At 43.2% G+C, this 21,855-nt stretch overlaps 1 protein-coding gene across 1 annotated transcript in view; it reads left to right on the forward strand.

The window, feature by feature from the left end:
* The window catches only part of LOC126260013 (putative serine protease K12H4.7), a 77,917-nt gene that overhangs the window by 44,454 nt on the left and 11,608 nt on the right, over positions 1-21,855 (forward strand). The window contains exons 5-6 of the mRNA XM_049957174.1: positions 6,089-6,224; positions 16,547-16,827. Of these exons, the coding sequence (XP_049813131.1) occupies positions 6,089-6,224; positions 16,547-16,827 (417 nt within the window). The remainder of the gene's footprint in view (positions 1-6,088; positions 6,225-16,546; positions 16,828-21,855) is intronic.

Here is a 21,855-nt window from a genome sequence, read left to right on the forward strand (position 1 = left end):
TACAGATTTCTAAGCAGTTTCAGGATTGCAGTCCCCGTTTACTGTATGAGAGGCTATGGTCTCCCTGACGTCATCTTGTATAGTAACGAGTTTCGTGAAACACATTTCAAGTAAGCAACCCGCAGGACTTTAGCTCCGTTAAATATAATTTAGATCCACTGTTGTACATTAATTAACTACACGTTCCATGCATCTTTTGAACTGCTGTCTTATCGAAATGATGAGAAACTTGTCAATTTACGACAATTGTATAGACGATTAGTTTCAGTAGAAACCTGCAGCATGTGCCAGAAGAAAGGTTTGATTTGAATATAGCGATGATTCTATTGTAAAACAATTTGAATCACAGCAGCAAAACTTCTGCTCACTGCCATTTCACGCACGGTTCATGTTCTGAAAATGATGTGCTCTAGATGGCCATCACGGTTACGTTGACATTCAGACGATCTGCGATGTAAACCGTGTTTCTGCATAAATGGTGTCTTTCAGTTCCACGATTGTCTGTAGACTTCTAGCGTATACCTTGCTTTAGAGGAACCTCCAGAGGAAGTAATGTAATATAATGCGCATACATAGGGGCAGAAATCCATTCCAGTACGATTACGCCATAGGTGGTAAATCATTGGAAGCGGTAACGACCGTAAAATACTTAGGAGTTACTATCCGGAGCGATCTGAAGTGGAATGATCACATAAAACAAATAGTGGGAAAAGCAGGCGCCAGGTTGAGATTCATAGGAAGAATTCTAAGAAAATGTGACTCATCGACGAAAGAAGTAGCTTACAAAACGCTTGTTCGTCCGATTCTTGAGTATTGCTCATCAGTATGGGACCCTTACCAGGTTGGATTAATAGAAGAGATAGACATGATCCAGCGAAAAGCAGCGCGATTCGTCATGGGGACATTTAGTCAGCGCGAGAGCGTTACGGAGATGCTGAACAAGCTCCAGTGGCGGACACTTCAAGAAAGGCGTTACGCTATACGGAGAGGTTTATTATCGAAATTACGAGAGAGCACATTCCGGGAAGAGATGGGCAACATATTACTACCGCCCACATATATCTCGCGTAATGATCACAACGAAAAGATCCGAGAAATTAGAGCAAATACGGAGACTTACAAGCAGTCGTTCTTCCCACGCACAATTCGTGAATGGAACAGGGAAGGGGGGATCAGATAGTGGTACAATAAGTACCCTCCGCCACACACCGTAAGGTGGCTCGCGGAGTATAGATGTAGATGTAGATGTAGATGTAATCACAGACCGATAAGTTGGGAGATCTGGGAGGCCCCATTCCTAGAAATGACGTGCTTACCAAACACTCTCCGCACGGCTGTCACTGAAATTTGAGGACAACGAGCCGTAGCACCATCCTGCTGAAATCGTGGCAGCATACCGCTATGACGTGACTGCGGTTGCTCTCCATGTTAATCCTCAAAAAACGAAAGGACCGATGATACCAATTCAAGAGACAGCACGCTATACAGTGCCTTTGTGACTGTGTAAGGAGCGTTGACGGAGTTCGTGAGAATTATTCTCGCACCAGTAACGGTACGTTTGTTTGTTGACATAACCACTGAGATGAAAATGTGCCTCGTCACTCAACTATAATAAATTTAAGAAGCCCTCTTTGTCCATAATTTTAATCAACTGTTCAAGGTACAGAGTCATTCGCTTTTCATAATCATTTTCATTTAACTATTGCACAACCTATATCTTATGGACATTCACACTATAGTGGCAATTTGTTACATAGAACGCTTTGGACTGTTGGTTACAACATTTCGCATTTGGTGGCCAGGCGACACAGGCTGTGTCGCCTGGCCACCAAGAGCTGTTGCAGGACGAATTGATTCACGGATCCAGTAATATGGCTCCTTCCGTGTATAGCGATTTTACGACTATGACGAGTGGGGCCTGAAGATGGCATCAATGTAATGCCGAAACTGGTAGCGCATAGAAGTTCATAAAATAAAATAAATTTCTACAATACATACGGCTGTTGGTAAATTATTTCATCAAGATCTTCAGTTTCGGTTGACGGAAACCCTATGTAGTGTGTACCATATATAACAGACAACGAGGAGAACCACTACACTGAAAAGATTTATAGCAGTGGAAACAGAAGTATTATTTCTTCTTAACTGAAATTACTAACAGACATTAGTGTGGTTACAACTTGTCCAATAACAGCCATTTCGAAACCTCGTACTAAAATATGTTTTCATACGTAATTTTATGCTGACAAAAAACATAACCGTACTAGTATACAGCCCCTGAACACCGGACTGCCCGCCTATGTCATTCATTAATCCATAAACGTTTTTCTTCTTTTGGACAAAGACAATTTTATTGTGATCCGTCTGTCATATGTTACTCTCGGCTTGATGCTATTCAACAAATGTCTTCTGAATTTCTTGCGTTTTAATGATTCATAAGAACTCAAGAAAGTCATCAACCAAATACACCAAACATTTGCTGCAAGAGCAGTACTTCAGCATTCCTATATGCCCCACCTGCAGCAGTAAAGATTACTTGCTTTCTCGTCATTGAAACTACTGGTCACGGAGGAGGCAAGCTATTGTAATACGCGATATGAGATAACAGAAGACGAATGTTGTTAGAAAGCCTGTGGTGTAACAGCTGCGGCTATTCAGTACTAATGAACTCGTCAAGCTGGTGGGTTAGATCCCGTATGCGCTCCCCATCGAGTTCGTGTTCTGACGAGAGCGGGCTGGCCACGGTGGCTCTTCCTCACATAACATCTTGTTCCGCCAATAACTACGGACTCGATCTTTAGGGTGGACAGCTAGCACTTTGAAGCTGTTGATGGAGACCACTCTGGGAAGCCGCGAAATCCTTCATCGATTATGCTTATCGCACAGTCTGCATCTACATCTACTCGTACATAAATACCCCACAAGCCACTATACACTTCATGGCGTAAGATACTTTGTACACACACTAATCATCCGTGTTCCTGTTCCACTCGCAAATGGTGCGAAGGAAAAATCAGAGCTAGGAACGCCCTGCTGGTCCTGTTTTGGATTGTTATGGTTGGGCAGTTTTGCGTGACGGGTGGCATGGAATTAAACCGACTGCTAGTGTCAGTTGGTAGACCGATGATTTGTTTGTTCCTGTTAATGGTATTGGCAGGTGACGTTTTATGAATCGTGGTCTACATCTCAGTGGAAAATAGCAGGGGAAATTGGCTGTGTTAACAGTATAATCTTTAAAGGGGCACTCTGCCACCAACTGGCATAGCCTCGCAGTCACTAACGGCAGGGCTGTAAATTTATTAAAGTACACGTAGATTTCAAGCTGTAGTATTAAAATAAGTAAATACACTGTAAAATATTGATCCTAAATCAAATGAAAACAGAAAAGTTAAAGTAAATTGATTGCACCAAAATGTTAGAGGATTAAAAAATCAATTAATTGCAGCCCAAAAATAGTACAAATGCAATATTTGTTTCCGAATATCACTTGGCGCTGAAATATGATGAATATTGATGGATATAACTTTGCATCCAGTTACTGTAGATAAGGTATGGAGAAATAAAGAGTTGCCACATAGTTTGATATCCACAGATACTTCAGTCGTCATCATTTTGAAGTTTGCGTTTCAGAAGTAGAATGATGGTAATAGTTACTCCCCGCGTACAACAAATTAATGCAGCGTTACGCATCTTAACTTCCAAACAAAATGAGATACAACTAACTGCAGATTTTTATTTACATTCAATAGAGGATACCTATTCTAGCAGACTAACTGGCTCTACTAACATTTCATATATTCTAATTCCCCTCACACAACTTGCATCAGTTATGGGAACCAGCCGTAAGGTTACTTGTAATGTTTTTATTGGTGCATTGAGAGTGTTAAGCAGTAGTGTAACTCATATAGTTAATGACATCTCAGATACTAATGGTTAAAAGATTAAATTTGATTTAAAGGTGCATAACATAAAAAAGTGAACTGGAAAACTGCAAGACTAATAAACAAAACAAAAAAGGACTGGAGAAATCGAAAAAACATTTTCGAAATACACTCTAGAAAGATATATACTATATACCCTATGTTAAAAAATATGTTATGTATTAAGTAAAATAATAATGGATTACTTTGAAAATTACTGTCCTAAGAATGTTGAAGCAGATCAAATATTCCTGAAAAGTGGATTACAAATGGAAGCAGAATGTCGTGCAACATTAAGAGAGTGCTGCTTAGTATCAATCAACATAGATGATATCAGAGTTAAATCACACTATAAATTACACTGTAACATTGTGAACAATCTCATCAAATATCAGAATAAGAAGCTTTTCCAGAAACTGTATAAGATCTGTTTCGAACATGTTAAAAAAGGAAAAGAGATCAGTAAACTGATCAAAGTTACTCCCAAAATTGTCTGTCAGTATTGGATAATGTACGAAACATTTCCTTAGTAGATAGCCTGAAGCATACAAAAACAAGTTGGATAAAATTAAACAACATCCTATATCTCCCAAAGAAGGGTAGACTCTTATGTTCTCTTAAAGAGCAAGTGACACCTGATTATGCCGAATAACTAGAAAAATTTTATTTATGTAAGCTCCGTTCTATATCAAGCTAGTCCCATAAAGAATCTCTTCATAATGACACAAACTTAAAAATACTGTTGCCAGACGTCTTCACAAAAATAGGATGTATAATGTTAGTAAGGAATTACCATCTCATCTGATGACCGCCAATATTTTCAAAATAATTAGAAGAAAATGTACAATGGACTTTTTAACTACAGAAACAGAGAAACACGATTAGTAAGCAAACAGTTTTGATATCAAAAAGAGTTGTCAACTAAACAGGTTATATTTATCTTGACGAATGACATACTGTAGTAAATAAGTAATATGTATCATTGAGACTAATTTGTGACCTACCATGATACCTCATGGAAAAATTTAAATTTTGTGGAATAAAAGGTCAGTAGATTAATGGTTTTCACCCTCTCTGCATCGCAGAAATCAGAGAATATCAGTTCAACGTCGATCACATAGCAATAGGCACTCAGAATTTAAATTACGAGGTATAGTGTACCACAGGATTCTGTTGTCGCTCCTATCGTTTTTGATAAACATGACTGAACTTTTACTAGGATTATCAGAGTGCGTCAGTTTTGTCCTTTTGCATATTATACAAAACAAGAATAAAAATCAGTAACAGTTCCTTTACTGAAAATTTTGCTAAGAAAATATTTGAAAATATTTGAACTCTCCTAGCTTTAAAATAGTTTCTTCAAACAATGAAATACATGAAGTAGAAAGGACTAAGTTATTGGGATGATGGTCGTGGTTGTTTTTGTGGTGGTGGTGGTGGTGGTAAGTTCCTATGGGACAAAACTGAAGAGATCATCGGTCCCTAGGTTTACACACTAGTTAATCTAACTTAAACTAACTTACGCTAAGGACAACACACACACCCATGCCAGAGGGAGGACTCGAAGTTCCGAAGCAGGAAGCCGCGCGAACCGTGCCAAGGCGCCCTAGACCGCGCAACTTCCACGAGCCGCAAGTTCTTGGGGGTAGGTGAACACATAGATCACTAACAAGTGGAAAACCTACATCTCAGAAGTAATGAAGAACTTTAGTTAGCTAAATTTGCTGTATACATGATGATTTAAAATTGAAAAAAGAACTAGTTCATTGTACATGTTTCCATTTACTAAATCGCTGTTTGATACAGAAACTTGCAATGACATTATTTAGAGCAACGTAAGTATGTTGTAAGAATTAAATCTAGTGTTAGGTCCAGACTATCCCGAAGAGACCTCTTCAAAAAAACTTCGAATTAGCGCCATTGTTTCACTTTGCCAACACAATATTTTCTCTTTTCTAAAAGAAAGCACAAAATCGTGTTTACTTACCTATGTAGAATTTTGATCGTTCGTTGCTACACAGCGATGACGAAAATAAATGCAGCATTAGTTGTAAAGCCATTCACAAAGTAAGGGGAACCTGTTATGTGTTGGAGTGAAGGCAGCTGTGAACCAAACGCTATAGAACGAATGCATTCATATGACCGACGTGGCGTGTCTTCCGTTGCAGAGTACCTGGAAGTGGTGGCCGAGAGCATGCAGACGTTTGACCCAGAGTGTGTCTCTGCTGTGGCCGAAGCCACACAGGAGTTTGAGGAACTGCTGCAGAGTGACGCCGGAGTCTCCACCATCAACGAGATGTTCGGGTGAGTTGGACACTGTGGGGGCTGGGGCTGCTGATTCCACTGACCTCTTCAGCGAGTGGTAGTATTTGATTACCTGTTGCTCGTGACTAACACCACAGAAAATTTTAGTAGCATACGATGGCTCTGTAGACAAACTGTCGTAATTCAAGTTTCAAAAGTTTGTTTAGAGATTTTCATATTGGGGTACAGATGGAAATCGTGCATATACGTTACTTCTGGTAGAATAAGAATGATGAAGTTCGAAAGACGCGCCAATAAGGAACTATCCGAATGCGACGACATTGGTAGATGTAATGTACATGTACAGGCAAACAAAAGATTAAAATTTTTGAAAAATTGGATGATTTAGTCAAGAGAAGGAGTTTTACAGATTGAGCAAGTCAATAACCGGTTGGTCCACTTCTGACTTTATGCAAGCAGTTAATCCGCTTGAGCAGTTGAGCACCTATAAGCCCCCAAGACACGCATTATTCGGCTTGACATTGATTGAGAGAGTTATTGAGTGTTCTCCAGAGGGCTACCGTACCAAATTCTGCCCGACTGGTGCTTTAGTTCGTCAAAATCCCTAGTTGGTTGGAAGGTGCCGTCCCCAATGCTCCAAACGTTCTCAGTTCGGGAGAAATTCGCCAATTCTGCTGGCCGAGATAGAGTTTGACAAGCACGAAGATAAGCAACAGGAAGTCTCGCCGTGTGTGGGCAGGCCTTATCTTGTTGAAATGTAAGCCCAAGCCAATGCCGTAAAGGACGAGACGACGGGGTGCAGAACATCGCCGATGCACCACTTTACTGTAAGAGTGCCACGGATGACAACCAAAGGGGTCCTGCTATGAAAAGAAATGAACAGATCGACTAACTAATGTAGAGGTACGGAACTTTGAAGAAAAGAAAATTATGGCAAACATGACTAAAAGACGTTAGTTCTGTAAAGAATCTCTTTATTATAATGAGGACTTGTCAAAGCGCTTCGCAAAAATAGGATGCATACCGTTAATAAAGAATCGTCTGTCTTCCAGCGTCTACAATAAAATTTAGGTAAAACAGTCACAGGTGGGCACAGCTTCTAAATGAGGGACGTATGGAAGTTCTTACGCTGAAACAGTCATTCATTTGCGACTCCAAATCTGTTTTACTCTGTTGGCGGTCGAGACTTCGTGCAGCTGTTATGGTCAAGTCTTCGTGTAACAGTTTGAACTACACTTTCGCCTAACACTGAATCATGTTAAAAATATTTGACAAACTGCCTATTGGCTTCTGTCTCGGGTTCTTCGGCCGACGTTCATCTAATGATTTTTCTGACGTTTATCCGACGTTTCGCCAGCACGAGTGGCTGGCATTGTCAAAGCTTCACGCTCCATTGCCGGTGGTGAACTGGAGCCGAGCTCGCGGCCGCAGACTATATGTACCTGGCGCGCCAACGTCCAAGGGCTTCTCCGCGGTCATTTCCGGCGCGGTTCTCCTCTTGCTACCTGCGACGGTCGTTCGCTGCAGTACGGGAAGCCAGGATCCGTTTACCTTGAGGCTTTCCTCTTTCTTGTTGAAACTGTTCGCGTGTTTTTGTATTTCTACAGCTTCTCTGAACAAGCGCGTGTGATAGTGCTTCTCTACAGCCAGAACTTCCGTGGCGGCGAATTTTATTACGTGGTCGGTCTCATTCAGTGCGTGCTCTGCCACGGCCGATTTCTCCACCTGCCCCAACCTGCAATGTCGCTTATGCTCTTTGATCCTTGTGTTAATTGATCGTCCAGTCATTCCGACATAAACTTTTTCGCATGTGCATGGTATACGGTATATTGCCGACATTGCAAGTGGGTCTCTTTTCTCCTTCGCCGATCTAAGACACTCTTTGATCTTCCTTGTCGGTTTGAAAATCGTCTTTACGCCATGTTTGCGCAATATACAGCCGATTCTGTACGTCACTCTCGGAATGTATGGCAGAAAGGCCGTACCCGAAAAGAGGCAAGATTAGTACGCTCGTAACGAGAGCAGGACGAATATGTGAGCCGCAACACCTCAAAGGAGAAATGCAACACCTGGAAACTGTTCTGAAGAGCAATGGGTACTCCACAAATTACATTAGAAGTGTAACAGAGCTAAACACTCGGCGAAGTAAGGAACCTGAATAAGAAATGTCTGGTATGGAAGTTCTGGCTGTAGAGAAGCACTATCTCACGCGCTTGTTCAGAGAAGCTGTAGAAATACAAAAACACGCGAACAGTTTCAACAAGAAAGAGGAAAGCCTCAAGGTAAACGGATCCTGGCTTCCCGTACTGCAGCGAACGACCGTCGCAGGTAGCAAGAGGAGAACCGCACCGGAAATGACCGCGGAGAAGCCCTCGGACGTTTGCGCGCCAGGTACATATAGTCTGCGCCCGCGAGCTCGGCTCCAGTTCACAACCGGCAATGGAGGGTGAAGCTTTGACAATGCCAGCCACTCGTGCTGGCGAAACGTCAGAAAAATCATTAGATGAACGTCGGCCGAAGAACCCGAGACAGAAGCCAATAGGCAGTTTGTCAACAAGTGGCCACGAAAGCCTTAACAACTTTGTATTAAAAATATTTGACTAAGAGTCACCAATTCGCCGTCCATTCGGCAAACACGCCTCTCTCAGCCACTGGCATCACACCAATCCTAGAATCTGCCAGCAGGGAACGGTGCAGTTACTTTCCCTCTCTTTGGAAAATCCATTAGTCCCAACCACCAACGACATTCCACACATTTACCACAGATAAGTCCTAGAATGATTCATGTTTATAATGGATATAGGGTGCTGTAGTTATTCAAAAATTAAAAGTCTTGCATAAGATCGTGTGGAGAGTTGTGTCAAATCACATCAACTTATAGGGGTCAAAATAAATTTTCCATACTGTTTTATCGTCAGTGCCCGACATAATAGGACACAAAAACGGTTTTGATCTGTCAGGTATAGTAAAACGAAAACAAAAAAAGAGAAGATAAACACATTTGCATCTGATAAACATAAAAAAAACCATGAACCATGCATCTTCCGTGGGTGGGGGGGAGGGGGGGAGGGGGGAGGGAGCTTGAGTGCCTCAGCGATACAGATAGCAGTACCGCTCCACAACGGAGCGGTATCTGTTGAGAGTCAGACAAACGTGTGGTTCCTGAAGCGGAGCAGCAGCCTTTTCAGTAGTTGCAATGCCAACAGTCTGGAAGATTGACTGATCTGGCCTTGTAGCATTAACCGAAACGGCTTTGCTGTTCTGGTACTGAAAACGGTTGAAAGAAAGGGGAAACTACAGCTGTAATTTTTCAGTTTTTCCCGAGGGCATGCAGCTTTACTGTATGGTTAAATGATGATAGCGTCCTCTTAGGTAAAATATTCCGGAGGCAAAATAGTCCCCCATTCGGATCTCCGGGCGGGGATTACTCAGGAGGACGTTGTTACAAGGAGAAAGAAAACAGGCGCTCTACAGGTCGGAGCGTGGAATCTCAGATCCCTTAATGTGGCAAGAAGGTTAGAAAATTTAAAAAGGGAAATGGATAGAGCGAGGTACTTGAGGGCAATATTATGGAAATGGAAGAGGATGTAGATGAAGATCAAATGGGAGATATGATACTGCGTTTGGAGTTTGACAGAGCACTGAAAGACCTAAGCCGAAACAAGGCCCTGGGAGTAGACAACATTCCATTAAAACTACTGACAGCCTTGGGAGAGCCAGTCCTGACAAAACTCTACCATCAGGTGAGTAAAATGTATGAGACAGGCGAAATACCCTCAGACTTCAAGAAGAATATAATAATTCCAATCCCAAAGAAAGCAGGTGTTGACAGATGTGAAAATTACCGAACTATCAGTTTAATAAGTCACGGGTGCAAAATACTAACGCAAATTCTTTACAGACGAATGGAAAAACTGGTAGAAGCCGACCTCGGGGAACATCAGTTTGGATTCCGTAGAAATATTGGAACACGTGAGGCAATACTGACCTTACGACTTATCTTAGAAGCAAGATTAAGGAAAGGCAAACCTACGTTTCCGGCATTTGTAGACTTAGAGAAAGCTTTTGACAATGTTGACTTGAATACTCTCTTTCAAGTTCTGAAGATGGCAGGGGTAAAATACAGGGAGCGAAAGGCTATTTACAATTTGTACAAAACCCAGATGGCAGTTATAAGAGTCGAGGGACATGAAAGGGAAGCAGTCCTCGAGAAGGGAGAGGGACAGGGTTGTAACCTCTCCCCGATGTTATTCAATCTGTATATCGAGCAACCAATGAAGGAAACAAAAGAAAAATTCGGAGTAGGTATTAAAATCCATGGAGAAGTAAGAAAAATTTTAAGGTTCGCCGATGACATTGTAATTCTGTCAGAGACAGCAAAGGACTTGGAAGAGCAGTTGAACGGGATGGACAGTGACTTGAAAGGAGGGTATAAGATGAGCATCTACAAAAGCAAAACGAGGATAATGGAATGTAGTCGAGTTAACTCGGGTGATGCTCAGGGAATTAGATTAGGGAATGAGACTCTTACAGTAGCAAATGAGTTTTGCTATTTGTGGAGCAAAATAATTGATGATGTTCGAAGTAGAGAGGATATAAAATGTAGACTAGCAATGGCAAGGAAAGCGTTTCTGAAGAATAGAAATTTGTTAACATCGAGTAAGGATTTAAGTGTCAGGAAGTGTTTCTGAGAGTATTTGTATGGAGTGTACCCATGTATGGAAGTGAAACATGGACAATAAATAGTTCGGACAAGAAGAGAATAGAAGCTTTCGAAATGTGGTGCTAATGAAGAATGCTGAAGATTAGATGGGTAGATCACATAACGAATGAGGAGGTATTGAACGGAACTGGGGAGAAGAGGAGTTTGTGGCACAACTTGACTAGAAGAAGGGATCGGTTGGTAGGACAGGTTCAGAGGCCTCAACGGATCACCAGTATAGTATTGGAGGTCAGCGTGGAGGGTAAAATCGTAGAAGGAGACCAAGAGATGAATACACTAAGCAGATTCAGAAGGATGTAGTCTGCAGTACGTACTGGGAGATGAAGCAGCTTGCACAGGATAGAGTAGCATGGAGAGCTGCATCAAACCAGTCTCAGGACTGAAGACCACAACAACAAACATGGATAGGTTAAAGTTAGATATAGTGGGAATTAGTGAAGTTCGGTGGCAGGAGGAACAAGACTTCTGGCCAACTGAATACAGGGTTACAAACACAAAATCTAATAACGGTAATGCAGGAGAGGGTTTAATGAATAGAAAAATAGGAACGCGGATAAGCACCTACGAACAGCATAGTGAATGCATTATTGTAGCCAAGATAGTCACTAAGCCCACGCCTACCACAATGGTACAAATTTATATGCCATCTAGCTCCGCAGATGATGAAGAGATTGTAGAAATGCATGATGCGATAAAAGAAATTATTCAAATAGTTAAGGGAAACGAAAATTTAGTAGACTTCGTGGACTGGAAAGCGATTGGAAGAAAAGGAGAAGGAATAGTAGTAGGTGAATATGGAATACGGGTAAGGAAAGAAAGGGAAAGCCGCCTGGTAGAATTTCGCACAGCGAGTAACTTCATCATAGCTAACACTTGGTTTAAGAATCATGAAAGAAGGCTGTATACATGGAAGAGGCCTGGAGACACTAGCAGATTTCAGACAGATTATGTAATGCTAGGACAGAGATTTAGGAACCACGTTTTAAGTTGTAAGACATTTCCAGGGGCATAAATGGACTCTGGCCACAATTTAATGGTTATGAAATGTAGTTTAAAACTGAAGAAACTGCAAAAAGGTAGGAATTTAAGGAGATGGGCCGTGGATAAACTGAAAGAACCAGAGCGTATAGAGAGTTTCAGACAGGGTATTAGAGAACAATTGTCGAAATTGGCGGAAAGAAATACAGCAGAAGAAAAATGGGTAGTTTTGTGAGATGAAACAGTGAAGGCAGGAGAGTGTCAAGGAGGTAAAAAGAAGAGGGTTAGCAGAAATCCTTATGGTAAAATAAGAGATATTGAATTTAATTGATGAAAGGAGAAAGCATAAAAACGCAGTAAACGAAGCAGGCGAAAAGGAATGTAAACGTCTCAAAAATGAAAACGACAGGAAGTACAAAATTGCTAAGCAGGGATACCTAGGGGACAAACGTAAGGATGTAGAAGCATATATCAGAAGGGGTAAGACAGATACTACCTACAGGAAGATTGAAGAGACCTTTGGAGGAAAGAGAACCACCTGTATGAATATTAAGATCTCAGATGGAAAGCTAGTCCTAATCAAAGAAGGGAAAGCAGAAAGGTGGAAGGAGTATATAGAGGCTCTATACAAGGGCGACGTACTTGAGGGCTACATTATGGAAATGGGAGAAGATGTACATGAAGATGAAATGGGAGATATGATACTGCGTGAAGAGCAATGAAAGACCTAAATAAAAAAAGGGGCTAGGAGTGGACAACATTCCATTAGAGCTACTGATAGCCTTGGGAGAGCCAGTCATGACAAAACATCTGATAAGCAATATGTATGAGACAGGGGAAATACCCTCAGACTTCAAGAATAATATAATAATTCCAATCCCAAAGAAATCAGGTGTTGACAGGTGTGAAATTTACCGAACTATCAGTTTAATAAGTCACAGTTGCAAAATACTAACACGAACTCTTTACAGACGAATGGAAAAACTGGTAGAATCTGACCTCGGGGAAGATCAGTTTGGATTCCGTAGAAATTTTGTAACACGCGAGGCAATGCTGACCCTACGACATATATTAGAAGATAGGTTAAGGAAAGGCAAAGCTACTTTTCTAGAATTTGTAGACTTAGATAAAGCTTTTGAGTACGTTGACTGGAATACTCTCTTTTAGATTCTGAAGGTGGCAGGGGTAAAATACAGGGAGCGAAAGGCTATTTACAAATTGTACAGGAACCAGTGGCAGTCATAAGAGTCGAGGGGCATGAAAGGCAAGCAGTGGTCGACAAGGGAGTGAGACCGGGTTGTAGCCTACCCGATGTTATCCTATCTGTATGCTGAGCAAGTAGTAAAGGAAACAAAAGAAAAATTCGGAGTAGGAATTAAAATCCACGGAGAAGAAATAAAAGCTTGAGGTTTGCCGACGACACTGCAATTCTGTCAGAGCCAGCAAAGGACCTGGAAGAGCAGCTGAACGGAATGTACAGTATCCTGAAAGGAGGATGTAAGATGAACATCATCAAAAGCAAAACGATGATAATGGAATGTAGTCGAATTAAATCAGGTAACGCTGAGAGAATAGATTACGAAATGAGACACTGAAAGTATTAAATGAGTTTTGTTATTTTGGGAGAAAAATAACTGGTGATGGTCGGAGTAGAGAGGATATAAATTGTACACTGGCTATGGCAAGAAAGCGTTTCTGACGAAGAGAAATTTGTTAACATCGAATATAGATTCAAATATCAGGAAGTCTTTTCTGAAAGTATTTGTACGGAGTGTATCCATGTATGGAAGATGAACAGTTTAGACAAGAAGAGAATAGAAGCTTTCGAAAAGTGGTGCTACAGAGGAATGGTCAAGATGAGATGGGTAGATCACGTAGCTAATGAGGAGGTACTGAATGGAATTGGGGAGAAGAGGAATTTGTGGACCAAGTTGACCAGAAGAAGGGATCATTTGGTCGGATCACCAGTTTAGTACTGGAGGGAAGCGTGGAGGGTAAAAATCGGAGAGGAAGGCCAAGAGATGAATACGCTAAGCAGATTCAGAAGGATGTAACTTGCAGTAGTTATTCGGAGATGAAGAAGCTTGCACAGTATAGAGTTGCATGGAGAGGTGGATCAAACTAGTCTTTGGACTGAGGACAACAACAAAAATGGTTCAAATGGCTCTGAGCACTATGGGACTCAACTGCTGAGGTCATTAGTCCCCTAGAACTTAGAACTAGTTAAACCTAAGGACATCACAAACATCCATGCCCGAGGCAGGATTCGAACCTGCGACCGTAGCGGTCTTGCGGGACAACAACAACAACAACAACAACAAACATAAAAAACTTACAGAAGATTAGACTGCAAATGCTGCAGTTTAATCTCACTTTCATCTTGTATGAGACATTATGAACTAGTTGGCCCTCCTCGTAATTGTAGACACGAACGAACGTGGTCAGGTATACTCCTTACCGAATTGTGGCGATAACCCTGAGGACTATTGTCCCATCCCTCCATTGCAGCCTCTTTGAGGCCCTGTAGCCCTGCAAGGTCTCTGATAGGACAGGACGACGGCAAACCATTCGTTTTACCACGAGGCATGCATTCTCAATGCAGCAGAGGTCTTTAGAATATGGAGGCCGTTGCATCCGCAAGATTCTATGTTCCAGTAGGCTGGCGTTCACAAGATTATGACGACGAGGGCGTGCATTGTCGTCCATCACCGTGAATCCTGCTCTAGTATGTTCACCAAATCTAGCCATAATTCTAGCAAGTATGTCGTCCCAGTACTTCAGTCATCCTCCCATGAGGCACAAGGAGTGTCCTGAGACCATACATCATTCCACACTGAAACAAGACTGAACAGCCTTGATACGAGCGGCAGTATACGGGAGTTAGGGTGTAAACGTTGTTCTCGTTGCATCCGTATACGAATATTAGTATTGTCAGGGTGGAGACTGTGACGTTGTGCCGTACTACTACCAAATCCACAAAGAGTGGTTTCGTGCCCATGCGACACGAGCCTCTCTCCGACACCGATGTAGTGGAAGAGCTTTCAGAGGTTTTCTGACATGTAATCCCTGCTCATGGAGCCTATTTCGTATCGTTTGTGTTGACACCTGCACTCCTGTAGCTGTTTGGAACTGCCGCCGTAGAATTGTTGCATTCTGTTTATAGCTTCTGCTTGCTGTTATACGCAGAAATCTATTCTGCACACCTGTTATTTTTCTTCCGCGGCAACTGTCGTGCCGATTTTCAGCTAACCCTGTCGCTAGAAACTCGTTCCAGATTCTGCAGACATCACTTTGACTCAAAGCGACATTCACTGCGGCATCCTTTACAGAGAGTATACGGAAACCCTGATCATACGTTATTGTTGTTGGACCCATCCTGAAGGGACACAACTCTCTTAAAGACCCATAGCACAAGTATCGCGATGCTTGCAGATGACACGGTTGTCATAGACTGCACATATTGCCCCCTCATTGCAGTTTCGTCGTCTGTTTCTGGTAGAATTACATTGCAAGCAAACCTATGTATTAATAAAATGATAACTGAATCGGCACCCTAGCTGCAAACAGGCGTTGAGATACATCACTGGGGACTCGTTGAAAATGTGTTCTCCGACCGGGACTCGAACCTATTTACTTTTTGTTAGATATAGTTCGTTGCGTTTGGTCTAAGTAGACGTCATAAGACATCCGTTAAAGTTGATCGTTGATTTCTTAGGTTTTTTTTTTTTATTACAGAGGCCAATCAGCCCTCTGACCGAACACGCTGAGCTACCGTGCCGGCTATCCATCTGAGCCACCGAGCACGGAGGACAGTGCGCCTGCAGGGACGTATCCCTTGCACGGTCCCCCTGAGACCCACATTTCCAATATGTCCACACCACTACATTGGTAGTGCGTCTGATAGATGTTTGCCCATCACACTCATTACTCGTAGCAGATTAATCTACCAAGTCCCGTACGAGTTGGGGCATAGTGTGTGCGTTCCCACAAGAAGGTCAATGGCCGGGTAGCCATATTTTAACTATATATGAAGGTAGTATCTCTTCCCGTAAGAGCAAATACTAATGATGACCGTGCAGCGTCTCTAGAATGAAATGATAATTAAATCGACACCCTAGCTGCAAACAGGCGTTGAGATACATCAAACAACATACATACATGGGCAAACATCTGTCAAGCGTACTACGATTGTAGTGGTGTGGACATGTTGGGAATGTGGGTCTCAGGGAGAGCGTGCAAGGGATAAGTCCCTGCAGGCGCACTATCCTCTGTGCCCTCGGTGATTCAGACGGATAGAGCGTCTGCCATCTAAGCGGGAGATCCAGGGTTCGAGTCCCAGTTGGGGCACACATTTTCAACATGTCGCCAATGATGTATATCAACGCCTGTTTGCAGCTAGGGTGTCGATTTAAGTATCATTTCATTCTAGAGAAGCTACACGGTCATCAATAGTATCTGTTCTTTCAGGAACAGATATTACCTTCATATATAGGTATTTATATCTTAACTTAGGATCATAACGTTCAATATAGAAGTTTCGATAATATGTAACAGTTATTCTCACTATTATACGTAAGCGCTTTGGGACATTGAGGACCTTGCTGTAAGTGTTCCAAGTACAACAGGGAGGAATTAACTGTTGACCACTGACTTGGCGCAGGCTCTGCTCACCGCTGGACCTGTCCAAAGAGTACGATGTGGCGGGGCTGATCAGTTTCGCCGCCAACAATTTCTCCGGGCTGGTGCAGTACAACGCGGTCGACAGAATCGGAATGAGCACCGTGCAGCAGTACTGCGAGGCCCTGCGCAGCACCAGCGGGGACTCGGCGCTGGAGCGCCTCACCAACTACTTGGGGTTCGATGGCGAAACATCCTGCGTCGATCCCGACTACGAAGCTTCTTACCAAGACTATCAGAACACTGACTGGAGTGGTGATGGCAGTGAGTATTCGACTCGTATTCAGAGATTCTCAAAAGAATGTTTAGTTGTAGTGTCCACATGAATCTTTTTTCCAATAAACCTTGTGACGTTCCCAATGCGAAAGGTACACCACTGGCCATTAAAAATGCTACACCAAGAAGAAATGCAGATGATAAACGGGTATTCATTGGACAAATATATTATACAAGAACTGACATGTGATTACATTTTCACGGAATTTGGGTGCATAGATCCTGAGAAATCAGTACCCGGAACAACCGCCTCTGGCCGTAATAACGGCCTTGATACGCCAGGCAATAAGTCAAACAGAGCTTGGTTGGCGTGTACAGGTACAGCTGCCCATGCAGCTTCAACACGATACCACAGTTCATCAACAGTAGCGACTGGCGTATTCTGACGAGCCAGTTGCTCGGCCACCATTGACCAGACGTTTTCAGTTGGTGAGAGATCTGGAGAATGTGCTGGCCAGGGCAGCAGTCGAACATTTTCTGTATCCAGAAAGGCCCGTACAGGACCTGCAGCATGCGGTCGTGCATTATCCTGCTGAAATCTAGGGTTTCACAGGGATCGATTGAAGGGTAGAGCCACGGGTCGTAACACATCTGAAATGTACCGTCCACTGTTCAAAGGTGACCGAGACGTGTAACCAATGGCACCCCATACCATCACGCCGGGTGATACGCCAGTATGGCGATGACGAATACACGCTTCCAATGTGCGTTCACCGATGTCGCCAAACATGGATGCGACTATCATGATGCTGTAAACACAACCTGGATTCATCCGAAAAAATGACGTTGTGCCATTCGTGCACCCAGGTTCGTCGTTGAGTACACCATCGCAGGCGCCCCTGTCTGTGCTGCAGCGTCAAGGGTAACCGCAGCCATTGTCTCCGAGCTGATAGTCCATGCTGCTGCAAACATCGTACTTCGTGCACTTGGTTGTTGTCTTGCAAACGTCCCCATCTGTTGACTCAGGGATCGAGACGTAGCTGCACGATCCGTTACAGCCATGCGGATAAGATGCCTGTCATCTCGACTGCTAGTGATACGAGGCCGTTGGGATCCAGCACGGCGTTCCGTATTACCCTCCTGAGCCCATCGATTCTATATTTTGCTAACACTCATTGGATCTCGACCAACGAGAGAAGTAATGTCGGGATACGATACACCGCAATCGCGATAGGCTACAATCCGACGTTTATCAAAGTCGGAAACGTGATGGTGTGCATTTCTTCTCCTTACACGAGGCATCACAACAACGTTTCACCAGGCAACGCCGGTCAACTGCTGTTTGTGTATGAGAAATCGGTTGGAAACTTCCCTCATGTCAGCAGGTTGTAGGTGTCGCCACCGGCGCCAACCTTGTGTGAATGCTCTGAAAAGCTAATCATTTGCATATCACAGCATCTTCTTCCTGTCGGTTAAATTTCGCGTCTGTAGCACGTCATCTTCATGGTGTAGCAATTTTATTGGCCAGTAGTGGACTACGAGAGTGGAGAAAGCTGCAGAGTAGATTCCAACGAAACCAAACCCTAGCAAAACGTGAACGAAGTTTAAATAAGCGTGAAGACAGCTGTACCTTACATTGTTTATCATAAGAACAAACCTGATGTAAACAAACGCAAACGCATTTACTGGTCAGTAGTTGTAGCACACGTACGTCGGTGTTGTTACGCTGTTGGAAGTAGGTCCTACTTGCGTATTAGGTATCTTATTACTATGGTACTGCAAATGAAACTTCAAGGTATTCTAATGTATTAACAGTCATCTACGTTTTTCTTAATCATGTTTCAAAAATCATGTACTGTCGCAGTCTGTATACTGTTGGGCACTGATTGTTCCGCTGTTAATACGTAGTGTGACAATGACCGACGATGATTCCTGCCCCGTACACAGCGTTAAAAAGTGACGTGAACCAGGTTGCTGTTAATGTTCTTCACAAGTTTACAGAAGAAAAATCAGCTCTGAACCTTTCCGAGGGACTGTATTTACTAAAGTTATGCAGTTTTTTTAATCCGGGAATCGCAGCTGAATCGGCAGCGTTGTAGAATGGCATTTCAGTGCCACCCATTGATCAAGGGTTGAACACTCGTTGTTCTTTTTGTCGGTCGTTCTTTTTTTCGTTCAATTTGGTTTTGTTTTCTAGTTTTGTTCGGTTCTCAAGATAGAGCGTCCCAGTCTTCTTTGTCGCATGCCTTCTCAAGATCAATACACGTTGTGAAATTTATCTGTCAGTGTCGATTCTTTCTAAAATTGTGCTTAGTGCCAATATCGCTTTCTTAATTCCTTTGCGTTTCTTTGATCTACAAAATATTTTCTGCTCTTAATTGTTACTTTTTCCTTTATAACATTTAACAGAATTTTTTAGTAAAAGATAACAATGCTCAATTTTTATAGCTCGAATATTCATAGACTTCTCTTCTCTCAGGTAAGTAAATTGATCTACTTCATTATTCAGTAGCTCAGCAGGAAAATTAATTACTGCAGCTCTAGCCTTCGACACTATTCAGCCACATTAATGTGACCGCTAGTCAAAAGTTTAAATAACCATCTTTTTCAGCGCGAAACGTTCAGGAAGAGAGTCGGTTAGATTTTCGAAGGTACCTACAGGGATGTCGAGCCTTGCCGACTTCAGTACTGTGATCATCTGCGCTAACATTCTCGGTTGAGGATCGACGGCGCAATCAGCCCACACGTGGTGGTCCCACAGAGACTCGACTGGGTTTTAATCAGGGGAGTCTGGTAGCCAGGGGAGTACCTTAACTCATCCTGGTGCTCTTCGAACCACGCACGTATACTGCTAGCTGTGTTTCAAGTTGCATTGTCCTGTTGGTAGATGCATTCGCGGCGAGGAAAAACAAACTGCAAGTAGGTGTGTACATGGTCCCCAAAAATAGATGATTACTTACGTTGATCCATTCTTGCTTCCAGAATGACGAGATCACTCAAGGAATGCTACGTAAACGTCTCGCAGACCATAAACGCACCTTCCCGGTACCAGGATGTTTACTTTCAGACGTTTCAAGCTGTACTCTCCAATGACCATGAATCAGATGGAGCATAAAACGTGATCCACGTGAAAAGACCACCTGTCACCACTCACTGGACGTCCATTTGCGGCACTGGCGTGCAAATTCCAGCCTTCGTCACCGGTGTACAGCCGTCAGCAGTGCCTCAACTAGACGTCTGCTGCAGAGGCCCGTACGCAACAGCAACGTTCACTGAACGGTCGCCTAAAAGACAGCATTGGTAGAGTCTTCACTCATCTGGGCAGTCAGTTTTTCAACAGTTGCCTGCCCATTCGCCCGTGCACATCTCTTCAGCAGTCGTTCAGCCCCTTCGCCCGTGGCGTAATACAGTTACCTCGGTGCCAATTTTGGATCGCGTCATTTGACATGCACGGTATACCTAAACCGCTGCGGCACGCGAGCAGTTTACAGATTTAACCGTTTCCTAAATGATTACACTCCTGGCCCTATATCCGCTGATCACGTCCTTTTTGACGTCAGATAACCGCTCCGTTTCTACATAACGATGACGACTGTGCTGTTTTCCGCGTCCCCACTACGTTCTTTATACAGGGTGTTACAAAAAGGTACGGCCAAACTTTCAGGAAACATTCCTCACACACAAATAAAGAAAAGATGTTATGTGGACATGTGTCCGGAAACGCTTAATTTCCATGTTAGAGCTCATTTTAGTTTCGTCAGTATGTACTTACTGTACTTCCTCGATTCACCGCCAGTTGGCCCAATTGAAGGAAGGTAATGTTGACTTCGGTGCTTGTGTTGACATGCGACTCATTGCTCTACAGTACTAGCATCAAGCACATCAGTACGTAGCATCAACAGGTTAGTGTTCATCACGAACATGGTTTTGCAGTCAGTGCAATGTTTACAAATGCGGAGTTGGCAGATGCCCATTTGATGTATGGATTAGCACGGGGCAATAGCCGTGGCGCGGTACGTTTGTATCGAGACAGATTTCCAGAACGAAGGTGTCCCGACAGGAAGACGTTCGAAGCAATTGATCGGCGTCTTAGGGAGCACGGAACATTCCAGCCTATGACTCGCGACTGGGGAAGACCTAGAACGACGAGGACACCTGCAATGGACGAGGCAATTCTTCGTGCAGTTGACGATAACCTTAATGTCAGCGTCAGAGAAGTTGCTGCTGTACAAGGTAACGCTGACCATGTCACTGCATGGAGAGTGCTACGAGAGAACCAGTTGTTTCCGTACCATGTACAGCGTGTGCAGGCACTATCAGCAGCTGATTGGCCTCCACGGGTACAATTCTGCGAATGGTTCATCCCACAATGTGTCAATCCTCATTTCAGTGCAAATGTTATCTTAACGGATGAGGCTTCATTCCAACGTGATCAAATTGTAAATTTTCACAATCAACATGTGTGGGCTGACGAGAATCCGCACGCAATTGTGCAATCACGTCATCAACACAGATTTTCTGTGAACGTTTGGGCAGGCATTGTTGGTGATGTCTTGATTGGGCTCCATGTTCTTCCACCTACGCTCAATGGAGCACGTTATCATGATTTCATATGTGATACTCTACCTGTGCTGCTAGAACATGTGCCTTTACAAGTACGACACAACATGTGGTTCATTCACGATGGAGCTCCTGCACATTTCAGTCGAAGTGTTCGTACGCTTCTCAACAACAGATTCGGTGACCGATGGATTGGTAGAGGCGGACCAATTCTATGGCCTCCACGCTCTCCTGACCTCAACCCTCTTGACTTTCATTTATGGGTGCATTTGAAAGCTCTTGTCTACGCAACCCCGGTACCAAATGTAGAGACTCTTCGTGCTCGTATTGTGGACGGCTGTGGTACAATACACCATTCTCCAGGGCTGCATCAGCGCATCAGGGATTCCATGCGACGGAGGGTGGATGCATGTATCCTCGCTAACGGAGGATATTTTGAACATTTCCTGTAACAAAGTGTTTGAAGTCACGCTGGTACGTTCTGTTGCTGTGTGTTTCCATTCCATGATTAATGTG

The sequence above is a fragment of the Schistocerca nitens genome, chromosome 5, assembly GCF_023898315.1.
Source record: "Schistocerca nitens isolate TAMUIC-IGC-003100 chromosome 5, iqSchNite1.1, whole genome shotgun sequence".
In the NCBI taxonomy this organism is placed as follows: domain Eukaryota; kingdom Metazoa; phylum Arthropoda; class Insecta; order Orthoptera; family Acrididae; genus Schistocerca; species Schistocerca nitens.